Source organism: Prionailurus bengalensis, chromosome X, assembly GCF_016509475.1.
Source record: "Prionailurus bengalensis isolate Pbe53 chromosome X, Fcat_Pben_1.1_paternal_pri, whole genome shotgun sequence".
Classification (NCBI taxonomy): domain Eukaryota; kingdom Metazoa; phylum Chordata; class Mammalia; order Carnivora; family Felidae; genus Prionailurus; species Prionailurus bengalensis.
Window position 1 is genome coordinate 83,720,398 of NC_057361.1, and position 13,202 is coordinate 83,733,599.

Sequence of the window (13,202 nt, forward strand, 5' to 3'; positions counted from 1 at the left end):
GCCAGGCGCCTTCAGGGAGAGATTATCTCATAAGAGAAGACAAAACTTTAGTTAGTCCTTAGACCTAAAGCAGCAACTCTGACTACAGCACTTTTTTTACTCAAACTTATACCTTGGTCCTACTCCCAAAATAACCTCATCATGTCTGACTCCTAGTTAGAGGAAGGGTCCTGGGATTAAAAACAAAAGGAGCTGTTTTGCTAAAAACTCTGCAAGACACTGTGGCTCAAGCAATCCTAGGGCAGTCTCACCTGTGTTAAGGGTCACTATAAAGCAGACAGGCTTCAGAAAAGAATGGAGGTTCAACCCAGTAAGGACTCCAGGAAATTGAGTGGGATTTGGCACCCATACACTCCAATGTGTCAGGAGCAGTGAGGGCCAGCAGAGAGTAAAGGACCCAGCAGAAGAGGTAGCAGTGCCCACCAGGCATGGCAGAACCCAGGGGAGGAGTGGGGTTCAATAGCAGATAACTGGCATGGAAGCCCCCAATGCCCTGCCTACTAGTGAACTTGTTCCTGAGCACAGGTAAGTCATGCCAGGGACCTCCCTCCAATAACTGATGTTCTGTAGTGGGTTGGGGTTCTGTATGCACAGGTGGGAATGAGTCTACTTGGCACAGCTCAGTGTTGCCTCATTTCTTCCTTATAGCAGCTCTGTGAGGCAAATGTTTTCCCCATGAAAAGACTGAGTCTAAGCAAGTGTATCTGCAATAATTGCCAGTTTTATTCCTCTGGCTAAGAGATCCAGAGGTAGTTTGAGGTTTACATATTTCTTTTAGTTATTCCATCAAGAATTTAGGTGCCCCCATTGCCCTTATAAGCTGGTTGCAAATTATTTGACTCTTACTTATAAAACTTTTATTCTTTTTGTGTGTGTGACATGTGTTCATGAAAAAATACATATAAGCAGAAAGAAAAAAGCTCACGCTACACAGAAATAAGCAGTTAAGTTTTTGATATATGTATGTATGTATACACACGCACGCACACACACAATTTGGGATTTAATCCTACATATGTGAGCTGATACTAAATATACTGCTTTGTAACCGGTTATGTTTTACTTTACAATATAGAATGAATATATTTTCATGCATATGTGTGAAACTTTCCAATTGAAAAACAGACCTGGAGAATGGGTCAAAATACAAAATCCAGTGAGATGCTGGTAACAAGGTAACTACCTAAAAAAAATTCCACCAGATGATTAAAATAAAACGAAAGTCAAAGATACATCAGAAAACGCTAACAGAAAGAAAGCAGGGGCCAGATTTAATATCAGACAAAAAAATTCAAGGCCTAAAGCACACAGGATAAGGGCGGCTGCGTGAATGTCTTTGCTTCCAATGCATCATCACAAACTTGTTTCTTACTCTTCTTATCTCTTCCCTAAGCCTTTCCAACTCATCTACTCCTCTTATCATTTCTTCAGGGTCCAAATGCCTCACAGGAGTGTCCTCTTTAAACCCCTGGCCAGGTTGGGTCAGCCCTCCTCTAAGATTTCCTTCTGCTTCCTGGCTTACACCTTCTTCGGAAGGTTGAGGATTTCCTTCTGCCTCCTGTGGTACAGCTTCTGAAGGGCGGCCTGCCTCTGCCTTTGGCATGTTCTGTGGTTTTCCTTCATTTTCTTCACAAGACTTTTGCATGTTGAGTATTTTTCTGTTATTTCTTTTGAATAAATTAATTCTAGAAAACAAGGAAACAAAACTAGATGCCAGACAAATAGACCAGCCATAGTATGGGTTCCCATAGCGACTGGTCTCTTCTCTTTCAGGTCCCTAATATGTCTAAGTTTTCCAACTAGAGAAGCCTAGGTCCTCAGGCTCAGAACTCCCCTGACTCCACCCCTTCCTCCACCTTCCTTCCCTCCCCGTTTCGCTCCAGCTCCATCTTCCCTTCTCCCGCTCCAGCCCACCATTTCCCAGCAGGCCCTGCTTACAGGCCTCTCCTAGCACACAAACGGAAGCAGCGCAGAAGCAATTAACCCTCTCCTTAGAGGCCTGTCTCCAATATTCCCGCCCTCCTGGGCTTTCCCAAGAGGTTCCAAACTCCCGCCACTCACCTGAGACCGGGTGGTGCAGTATCTGGCCTCCCCTCCCCCTTCCCGGTCTCTCCAACCTCCCCCGCCCCCGCCCCATTTCCGCTGCAGGCTCTGCAAAGGCCTCCGGCGCTTAATCCGGATGGGGAGAGGCTGTGGCGACCCCAGGATCTGCTTTGCTGTCATCCACACTCCCAGTCCCACTCCCACTCCCGTCCCCACCCGAAGGGACCTGAGGCAACCTTACACTGACCTGCAGGGATCCAGGGGATTTTCCTGCCTCTTCCCTCACTCGATCTGTGTCGCGTCCAAAGACCAAGAGTCCTGCAGAAGGACAGAAGTGCTTGCTGAGCAGGCCAGTACCTGAATCTCGGATCCTTTTCACGATTCTAGGCCTTGTTCATCTAAAGTTGTCCTCTCCTTCCTTTTAAGGCAACCCCGCCCTCCCTCCCCGGTGCCCCCCGGCTCCCTGCAGGCAGGGAGTGGAAGGCACATGTTATTTCCCAAATTGTTTCTGTTTCTCTAGGAACCCTCAATTGGTTAGCATTCTGCCTTTCCTCCCCCATCCCCCACCCCCACCAAACAGCCCCAAATCTCCTGCAAAAAATGGGAGTTTGGCGGACTGTAATGTCAGGAAAACAGTGGCGACCCTGACTAGCTTTTGCTCTCTGGTTCCTAGACCTCAGGATCCCCAAGGCAGCGCCCGCTTTTATACTGACCTGAAAGGATCCGGGGCACTTTTCTCCTTCTCCAGCAATACGTAGCAGCTACAGGGAAACAGGCCCTGGACTATAAGGACTTCTGCACACGTCGACTCCTGGTCACGTGAGGGTCGCGTCATCAATGAGCTCCAGTCTTCAGTTACTCCTCCCATTTAACACTGCAGTCCGCCCCCTGCATTCCCTCCAGTTGATACTGTCAATCTTTTTTCGTATTTGCCAATCACAGACAATAGAACTGGTATCTTACTCTTGCAGTTGCTATTCGCCCTTCTTGGATTGCCAGGGAGGATCAGCTTTTAGGGGTTAATCGACCATTTCTCCTTCGTTTGGGAATTATCTCCTTCTCTCTCCTGCTTCAAATTCGCCCACCTCCTCTCCTCCGGGAAGACCTACAGTCCACCATTTCCCCTGGAGTCCTAACTAGCATTAAAACGGGCGAAGGTGGTAGATGGGGGAAGGCGGTGGGTAGAGGCGGCAGGAAAAGAATGTAGGAGTGAGAGTGTGGGATTTTTTTTACGACTTCTTTTGAATCTTTTAATGTTTTAAGTATGATACTAAATGATCATGATATTTTACAATGATACTTAAAAATGATGCCTCATAGTCGATATTTGACACAATATGGAGGACAAGATAGTTTTATCAATTTTTAAGACTTCGGAAAAATTTCGTAATGGCTACAAATGAAATGACAGTTCGCACAACATATTGATGTTAGGAGAAAAAAATCTTATTAAAAGTGCACCTTTAAAAAAAACTGGCTCCCAGATTAATCTGTGGAAAGAAGCCCAGTTTTCTCTTGTTAACAATTTTATATAAATAATCAACTATTTTCTCTCTCTGGCTGAACTCAAGTTATCAAGTGTTAGAAGCCTGACTTTTTCATTGATGACTGATGGATGAATTCCGCTTGGGTTTCAAATAGACTTCAGACAGACCTCTTCTGTTCTCTAGGATCTGGTGCCTTGTTAATCAGATGAGTCCACAGAAAAGCCAGCTTTCCTCAGAGTGAACTTTATTTTGGAACTCAAATAGCTTTCATACACTCAAACATTCAGAAAGGAGAGAGTTCCCTATATCTCACCATTTGGTCCCCTATATCTCACCATTTGGTGTGAGGCTTATTAGGTAGAATTTTCATTCATTCATAGCACTCTTAAGATATTCTGGTATCATTCACTTTGTTCCATTCAAAAAGAGAACTATCAACATGCATAATTGTTATGATCAGAAGCAAAGACAACATCAGTGCTGCAAAAAAATATTAGTTAAAAGTGGAAAATGATACCCTAACAACTCATAACCTTGAGTACTTGAAGGTGTGTTGTTGCCAGAAATGGTATTCTGGCTAATGGAGTCAGCTGGGGAGTCAGGGAAAGGAGGAAGTAAGGAATCTTTTGCCTAGGATGGTCACAGGGGGATGAGGCAGCCAACAACAAAGCCTGCCATGGGAAAGAAAAGGTTCAAAAAATAAATATCTTTTTCAGGCTTAATGCTTCATAATTTATATTTAAGCATGAATAATTTATTCCACAGTTGAGGGATACATTTTCTATTATTCAAGAGAGAGTTTTCAATGTAAATATAGACAGTGAATTATAAAGATGTAATCATTAACTACGACCAAATGTTTCCATTATTTCACATGTTAAATGTGTTTATTTATTTTAGAGAGAGCGAGAGAGACATAGTGTGAGCAGGGGAGGGACAGAGAGAGGGAGACACAGAATCCGAAGCAGGCTCCAGGCTCTGAGCTGTCAGCACAGAGCCCAACACACCCACAAACCAAATTGTGAGATCATGACCTGAGCCAAAGTCCAAAGCTTAAACCGACTGAGCCACCCTGGTGCCCCATCAGATGTTACATTTAATGGGGGACAACTCAGATTTTTTAAAAAACATTATCATGCAATAAAATTGGCCCTTTTTTGTGTGGATACTTCTATGAAGTTTAACAAAAGTATAGATTTATGTAATCATCACCACAACCAGGATACAGTTCAGTCACCCCTCCAAAAAACTCCCTTATGCTACCCTTTGTAGTCATATCTTACCCCCATCCTTGAACTCTGGCAACCACTGGTCTATTCCCAATTCCTATAGTTTTGTCTTTTGCAAAATGTTATATAAAAGAAATCTACAATATATCACATTTAGAGACAGGCTTCTTTTACTCAGCAAAATGACCTGGAAAGTCATTTAAGCTATTTCATGTAGCACTGATAGTTCATTCTTTTCTTTTTGCTGAGTAACTTTCTGTTATATGGATGTAACAGTTTATTTGTCTATTTACCTGCAGAACATTTAAGTTGTTCCTAGTTTTGAGTAATTATGAAGGGAGCTCCTATAAACATTTGTGTATAGGTTTAGGACATTATTGCCTCACGCCTGACTGTTAAGGGAACTCCTTCTCTGACCTATCTGCTTTCAGTGCCTCCTTCTCCCTTTCCAATTTACCTAGCACATTACCATCAAATTCAACTTTACTCTTCCTTATTTTTAGCTTGTTATTCTCCTGCTCGAAAGTCCTGGATGGCAACCCCACCATCAGAGAAATAAATCCTACTTTCCTCATCCTGACATTCAACATTGATCAGAATTGATTCTCAGGACCCATGTTCACAGCCTTGTCATACACTTCTCTACTGCATCAAAAGGAACTCTCATTCACTGTGCCCCAAGTATGCCTTCTTCTCTCTTTGTCATCAACATGCCATTTTCTTCCTCCTGATTACCCTCTACTTCCTCCTAAATCCTGGTCCTGCTCATTCTTAGGAGCCCAGACTTCATCACCCAGCCTCTAAAGCCACCACAACTGGAAGTGATCTCTCCCTTCCCTCTCTATTCTACATACAGGGTTTGTACCTCTTATATTGCCCTTAGTGAAAGTTGCCTTGTACCTTTGCACTTTTCTGTGTATTTGGAGGGAAGGCATATCTAATCAGGCAGATCGTCAGATGTAGGTTGAAGATGGGGAGTAGGGGGGAGTGTCAGGCTTCAGCTTGCATGCTGCTTGAGTGGCTCTTATAATTTTCAACGGTGCATCTCCCAAAAAACTCAGAGTTTCAGAAGCAGCTGTTTGCAGATTGACTCACAGATGAACCTTCTTTCTGTCTGCACAAAAAAATGGAGCAGAAGTTTCATTGTCTCCTCCTCTGCTTATTCTCCTTACATGTAGTCTGAGCAACTTTGACACCATTTTTAAGGAAATATTGATAGAAAATATTGACCCTGTTTTCCTAAATACTGACGAGAGAGATCAGACACTCACTGGTGTACACTGACAGGAAGATCATACAGGTGTTTACCTTTATTCTTATCCCTGAGCAATTTCAGTGCATCAGTATAACACGTAGCTACCTTCAAAATTAAATTAATCACAGTAGCTTTTAGATATAAGTAGATTTTTGAAACCAATATTACACTATATGTTAAATAACTAGAATCTAAATAAAAATTTGAAATAGAAAAATAAATATAAGTAGATACTTGAAGATAATAGCATTATATTAAAGTGAAAACTTTTTTAAAAGGAATGAAAATGTGCACATATTAATTTAATAATAAAGATGTGAGTTCTAGAAAGTAGATACCCTGAGCTTCTGACCTAATCAATGTCCTGTTTTCATGTACCAAGAGGACACTAGGGATGGCTGCAAAGCCCAAAGTCCTCCAAATGGTGTGAGGGCAGAAGAAAGGAAGGTAGCATTTTACCAACCTGGAGCTCTTGTACAAGACTGTGATATCCAGAATATTGTTTTCTATGTTCCCTTTATTTATGTTTTTAATGTTTATTTGAGAGAGAGAGAGAGCATTAGTGGGGGGGGGGGGGGAGAGACAGAGGGAGAGAGAGAGAGAGAGAGAGAGAGAGAGAGAGAGAGAGAGAGAGACTCCCAAGCAGGCTCCTCACTGTCAGGCTGTCAGTGCAGAGCCCAATGCATGGCTGGATCTGAACCATGGGATCATGACCTGAGCCAAAATCAAGAGTTGGATGCTTAACTGTCTGAGCCATCCAGGTGCCCCTCTGTGTTCCCTTTAGAAGTCACTTCCATAGTTTTTTGTTCTGAATCTCTATATTCAGGAACTCCTCCTGCACGTTTCTTTTTCATTGTTGTTTCAAAGCTCATCCCATAGAAGAGCTTGAGACAGCTATTCCTCTCCTTCACTTCTCTAGCACACTCTGTATGGATTGAAAGCATCCTTCCCAGCATGGCAAAATCTGCTCTACATCCAAAGATTTGGCTGCATAATGTAGATTCAAGTGGCCACCATATGAGATGATTCGCCCCTTCAGAGCACAAGCAGACATAATACATTGGGTCTTTGTTCTACTGAGAGTAGTCCACTCATGTTCTGTTAAGTGAAACACAGAAAACATGATTTCCAATTAGACTGTATCTGTTTCAGAAAGTAAACCCTTCTACCATCCCTCCATACTATATTCCCTGACATTTGGAAATTTGGCATGGATATGTTTCAAAAGTTTCACAAACTACTCAGAATAGCCATTGGCCATGTTCAAGGAAATGAACCTATCTTGAAGCACAACTTTTCATCTCTGCCAGATAATTCTGCCTGCTTCCTGAACTCACAGCTAAATGCTGCACACATTGTGGATTATTGTGGTAAAGGGTTTCTGGTTATCAGGGCATAATGCTTATGAATTGTTGTGAACCTGAAATGCTGTGTCATAACCACTGCCATTTCAAATGTTCCCATGGTATCCGTGTTGGCCACAGTTAATAGGAATCCTTGAGTTGGTCTGCTTAGACTTTTAATAATGACAGTATGCTCAAGATCCACCTCAGGTAGATTCTTTAGATTGCCTTGCTTAATTAAACCTTGAGATCCACATCTATGTAGAGCCTCTTATTGGGTTCAGGGTAGGCACACATCAGCTGTACTACAGCTTGGGCCAGGCAACCTTTTCCTGTGGCAGAAGCTGAGTTGTTTGAGAGAAAGTGCCCTTGCTAACAGGCTTGGTGCTTTTAAAAATTAAATTTATAATAAAAAGAAAGCCTCTGCTGGCCTCTTGATTCTGCCTACATTACCTGTTCTACATTATCCTTTAGATGCTGTATTTTCCCATCCTAACACTTTCACCCTGTTTTGTTGGCTTTCTACTTTGTATCCCTCCCTTACCTAAAAGTGCCATAAGGACAAAAACTTTATCTGGCTTAACTTTGTAACCACTCCAATGTTGATAGAAACAATTAAGTTGGTGGAAATAATTTAAATCAATATGGGAATGATTAAATAAATTATCCATACTGTAGAAATTGTGTAGATATAAAAAGGAATGAAAAATGTACATATAAGTGACATTGAATTATATTAAAATAATATTTTGGGGGGCCCCTGGGTGGGTCAGTCAGTTGAGTGTCTGACTTCAGCTCAGGTCATGTTCTCACAGTTTGTGGGTTTGAGTCCCACATCGGGCTCTGTGCTGACAGCTCAGATCCTGGAGTCTGCTTCAGATTCTGTGTCTCTCTCTGCCCCTCCCCTGCTCATGCTCTATCTCTCTCTGTCTCTCAAAACTAAATAAATGTTAAAATAAATTAAAATTATATTTTTGATTGAAGGAAGTGGCATAACAGTATTTAGAAAATACTCTTTCATGCACATACACATGATAAATAGATATATGTGTGCATAACTAGTTTATTAAGTAGTTCAAATTTTCTGGCATAACATGGAATGGTTTTATTTTTTCAAGTAATTGCTGTCAACTGTAGTCTGTCAAATTCTCCCTTTCTCACTGAATAATGAGTCCATGTAATGACATTTCAGTTTGTTTTCTCAGCTATTTAGTCAGTTTCATTCATTAAGAGAGTTTTATTATATGGGTTCTTGAAACTCAGCCTGGTGTATTTTTTTTAAAGTTTTTGTTCTGAAATTATTTTAGTTCTAATGAAGACTTTTAAGGATAGTACAAAGAGTTCCCATATACCCTATGTCCAGCTTTGTCTAATAATTATGTTACATTTATAAAAATAAAGAAATTAACTTTTGTGCCCTACTGTTAACTAAATTACAGACTTTATTCACATTTCTCCAGGTTTTCTACAAATGACTTTTCTCTATTCCAAGATTCAACCCAGGATACAAAGTTAAAACATCTTTTTAGTCTACTCTGCTCTGTTGTAGTTTCTCAGTCTTCCTTGGTTTTCATGACCTTGACACTTTTGAAGAGTGAGGTATTTTGTAGAATGTTCCTCAATTTGGGTTTGTCTGATATTTTTCTCATAATTACACCAGAGTTACTGATTTGGAAGAAGAATATCACAGAGGTGAAATGCCATTTTCATCATAATATCAGGCTTACATGATATCAACATGACCAATCAATGGTGAAGTTAATTTTCATCACTTGGTTAAGATGATGTCTACTGGGTTTCTCCACTTATAAAGTTACTGTTTTTCTCTTTTTTTACTCTATTTGTTAGAAGCAAGTTACCAAGTCTAGCTCACATTAAAGAGGAGAGGAATTAAGTTCTACCCCCTGGATGGGGGAGTACCAAAGAATTTGTAGATATGTGTTTGAAAACAACCACAGTAGGGTGTCTGTGTGGCTCAGTCAGTTAAGCGTCTGACTTTGGCTCAGGTTATTATCTCATGGTTTGTGAGTTGGGGCCCCATGTCCGGCTCTGTGCTGACAGTTCAGAGCCTGAAGCCTGCTTTGGATTCTGTGTCTCCCTCTCTCTGAACCCCTCCCCCACTCATGCTCTGTCTCTTTCTGTCTCTTAAAAAATAAACATTAAAAATTTTTTTTTAAATTTTTTTTTCAACGTTTATTTATTTTTGGGACAGAGAGAGAGCATGAACGGGGGAGGGGCAGAGAGAGAGGGAGACACAGAATCGGAAACAGGCTCCAGGCTCTGAGCCATCAGCCCAGAGCCCGACGCGGGGCTCGAACTCACGGACCGCGAGATCGTGACCTGGCTGAAGTCGGACGCTTAACCGACTGCGCCACCCAGGCGCCCTAAAAATTTTTTTAAAAATGAAAAGAAAATAACCATAGTAATTAATAAATAATAGGAGTCAAATAATTTGAAACTGAAAAATATCCTGTGGATTTTTCCTGCAGCAATTATCACAATGATGTTCTTATGGTAAAATTTTTATATCACTCATTTCCTTCTACATTTAATACTTCCAAATTATTTATTATATTAAAGATTTGTCCTCCCCCTCCCCCGATTTACTTATTGATACAAATCTTTGTTTCTATCACTATGACTCATGAATTTTTAAATCTTTGGCATTATAATTCAATATGATCATTATTGTTTTTGGGTTTTTTTCCCCCCAAATTATACCACCCTTGGCCATAGGGGCTCTTTCAGGTTAGCATACCATTATCCTTTTTCTGCTTCCTTGCTTTCTGGTACTACAAGATATTCCAGATTCATCTTGTATTTTCCTTTTTCCAATGTCCCAATAATCAGCCACTTCTCCAAGAAATCTTGGTTACTTTTATTGGATAATCATATATAATTAAGATCTGAATGCAAGGTGTATCTGTTGCTAATGGAGTGTCATTGTTTCTAGGACTTCTCAGCTGATAGAGCAAAGAGATGTATGTATACCTACATCTATTTATTGTGTCTGTATCTCTCCTTCCCTCCTTCTCCCCTCCCCACAATACATACATTCATACTTATGACTCTAATCCATTATGACAGGTATTAATTTAGCTTTTTCTCCACTTATTTTTAAAGTTTTTTAAAATTTATTTAAGTAATCTCTACACCCAATGTGGGGCTCAAACTTGCAACCCCAAGATCAAGAATTGCATGTTCTTCTGACTGAAACATTCAGGCACCCCAGTCCCTCCACTTATTTTTAACTTCTGTCACTGACAGTGAGAAACCTGGTTCTCCTTATATATGATTGATTGATTGATTGATTGATTGACTGATTTAACCCTACTATATATTTAAAGTAGTTTCAGAATTGTTGTCATGTATATCTGTGGGAAACAAATTTCCCAATAAGAGCACAGAATTTATTTTGTCAGTTCTTTTTGTCTTCATCCTTATAATATACAGTGAAAACACTATTTTCCAAAGCATCTTAGGTCAGCTCTTTTCCCCCCACCCTTTCATAAGGTTAGGGCTTTCATCTGTAATACAATGCCTCAGATTTGGATGATTTATATTTTTTCATCCCTTTTCTTTCAATCTACTTGTGAATCTAAAGTGTGTCTCCTATAAACAGCATATAGTTGGATCTTTTTAAAATTCAGTCTGACAATTTTGCCTTTCATTTGAGTTAATTCATTCACATTTGATGTTATTGATATAATTGTAATTATTTCTGCCAACTCACTTTTAGTCTGTCATATGGCTCATGTATTTTTTGTTCCTCTATTCTTCCTTTCCTTCCTTTTCCTTACATTAATTGAATATATTTTAATAAAGAATTTTAGTTTCTTTAATAACATTTTCATTATATTTTTCAGAAGTGTTTCCTTTGTGATTGTCCTAGGACTTGGCACATACATCTTAACTTACCAGGATCTCATATTTATACTAACTAAACTCCAGTAAGACATAGAAACATCATTCCCATACAGTCCTATTCCCTTTTTCCACTCATTTTGGTAATATTGTTATACATATCACATCAAAAAATCTTATAAGCCCATCCATTTTTATTATTACTTTACATAACTTTGTCTTTTATGAAAGATGCAAGAAGAAGGATAGCAAGTAATATCTGTAGAATTATGTTAGTCTCCTTATTTATCACTTCTGGTTCTCTTCGTTTCTTCAGAGGTATTTTAGTTACCTTGTGGATTCATGTCCTTATCCTAATACAGCTTTGCTCCCACCCATATCCTTTGTGCTCTTATTGGCAGATATATTTCAGCTCTATATGTTATAGCCCCAAACAACACATTATAAATGTACTGTTTTAAACAGTTCCTTTTCAAAATCAGTTAAGCAAAGGAAAGGGAAAAATATGCACTTGTACTGTCTTTTAGAATTACATAATTACCTGTATGTGTGCTTTTATTTTCCATGGATTCAAATTACTGTCTGGGGGCATTCACATTCAGAACTAGAGAACTTTCTTTAGTATTATTTGTAAGGTGAGAATGCTAGCAACAGATTCTTTCATTTTTTATCTATTTCTTTATTTTGCCATCATTTTTGAAAATTAACTTTGATGAACACAGAATTCCTGGCTAACAGGTTGTATCTGTGAGCAGTTTGAATATGTTGTCTTCCTTCCTTCTGGCATCCATTATTTTGATGATAAATTAGCTATTAATCTTACTGTGGTTCTCTTATAAGGTAGGAGTTATTTTTCTCTTGGTTTTTTCAATATTTTCTTCTTGTTTTTGGCTTTTAGTATTTTACTATGTTGTGTCTGTTTGCCAATCTCTTGCATGTATTCTACTTGAAATTCACTGAGCTTCCTGGATATGTAGATGAATATTTTTCATTAAATCTGGGAAGTTTTCAAACCTTATTTCTTTGAATTTTTTCTCCTCCTTTTCCCTCTGCTTTTGGTATTCCCATTATGTACATGTTAGTCCAATTAATACTATTCTATATTTCTCTGAGACTATTCAGTTTTCTTTTTTCTCTCTTCTTTAGATTACATAAAATCTATGAATCTTAGAATTTACAAATTATTTCTTCTACTAGCTCAAATCTACTGTTTGTTTCCTCTCATGAATTTTTTATTTCATTCTTTGTACTTTTCAGAATTTCCACTTGTTTCTTTTCATAATATCTCATTTTTATTTTTTCTACTTGATTTAACATTGTTATCATACTTACCTTTATTCTTTAATCACAGGGTTTTTCATTCTTGAAATATATTTATAGTGGCTACTTTGAAGTTTTTGTTAAATTTAACATCTGGTCACTCTTGCAGGCAGTTTCTATTGCCTGCTTTGCTCCCCATACATGGGCATACTTTCCTGGTTCTCTGCATGTCTTGCAATTTTTTAGGTAATACATTTTAGCAACTCTGAGTACTTGTGTTCTTCTCCTGGGGCTTATTATTGTTGTTGTTTGCTTGTTTGTTTAGTGGCTGGCTATTTTAGTCATGTCCATTTCTTCCCAGCTATGTAAAGACTCTTTCGTTGTTCCTGAGAGGGCACAGAATTGGGTATGCCCACAGTCACTGTTGTATGAAAATGGTTTTGTCAGTTCTCTTCACTGTCTTTTTCCCTGAACATACTTAGCTGTTAAGCTCCACTAATAGCTGGCTGATTGTTCTGTTCTTTTTCTTTTGTTTTTAATTAAAAAAAAATATGTTTCATTTATTTTTGAGAGAGAGTGCAAGTGGGGGAGGGGCAGAGACAGAGAGAGAAAGAGAGACAGAGAGAGACAGAATCCGAAGCAAGCTCCAGGCTCCGAGCTGTCAGCACAGAACCCAATGCGAGGTTTGAACTCATGAACCATGAGATCATGACCTGACCTG

The 13,202-nt window shown here is 39.3% G+C and overlaps 1 protein-coding gene across 1 annotated transcript; it reads right to left on the reverse strand.

The window, feature by feature from the left end:
• Positions 1 to 703: 703 nt before the first annotated feature.
• Positions 704 to 2,886, reverse strand: TCEAL8 (transcription elongation factor A like 8). The gene is made up of 3 exons (XM_043571184.1): positions 2,757 to 2,886; positions 2,291 to 2,361; positions 704 to 1,685 (listed from the first exon to the last, which is right to left on the reverse strand). Exon 3 carries the CDS (start codon positions 1,643 to 1,645, stop codon positions 1,292 to 1,294), a length of 354 nt encoding a protein of 117 aa, XP_043427119.1. The 5' UTR covers positions 1,646 to 1,685; positions 2,291 to 2,361; positions 2,757 to 2,886; the 3' UTR covers positions 704 to 1,291.
• Positions 2,887 to 13,202: the final 10,316 nt, after the last annotated feature.

Bases quoted from the DNA above. Each gene is read 5' to 3' on its own strand.
- TCEAL8 (XM_043571184.1), bottom strand. From the start codon at position 1,645: ATGCAAAAGTCTTGTGAAGAAAATGAAGGAAAACCACAGAACATGCCA.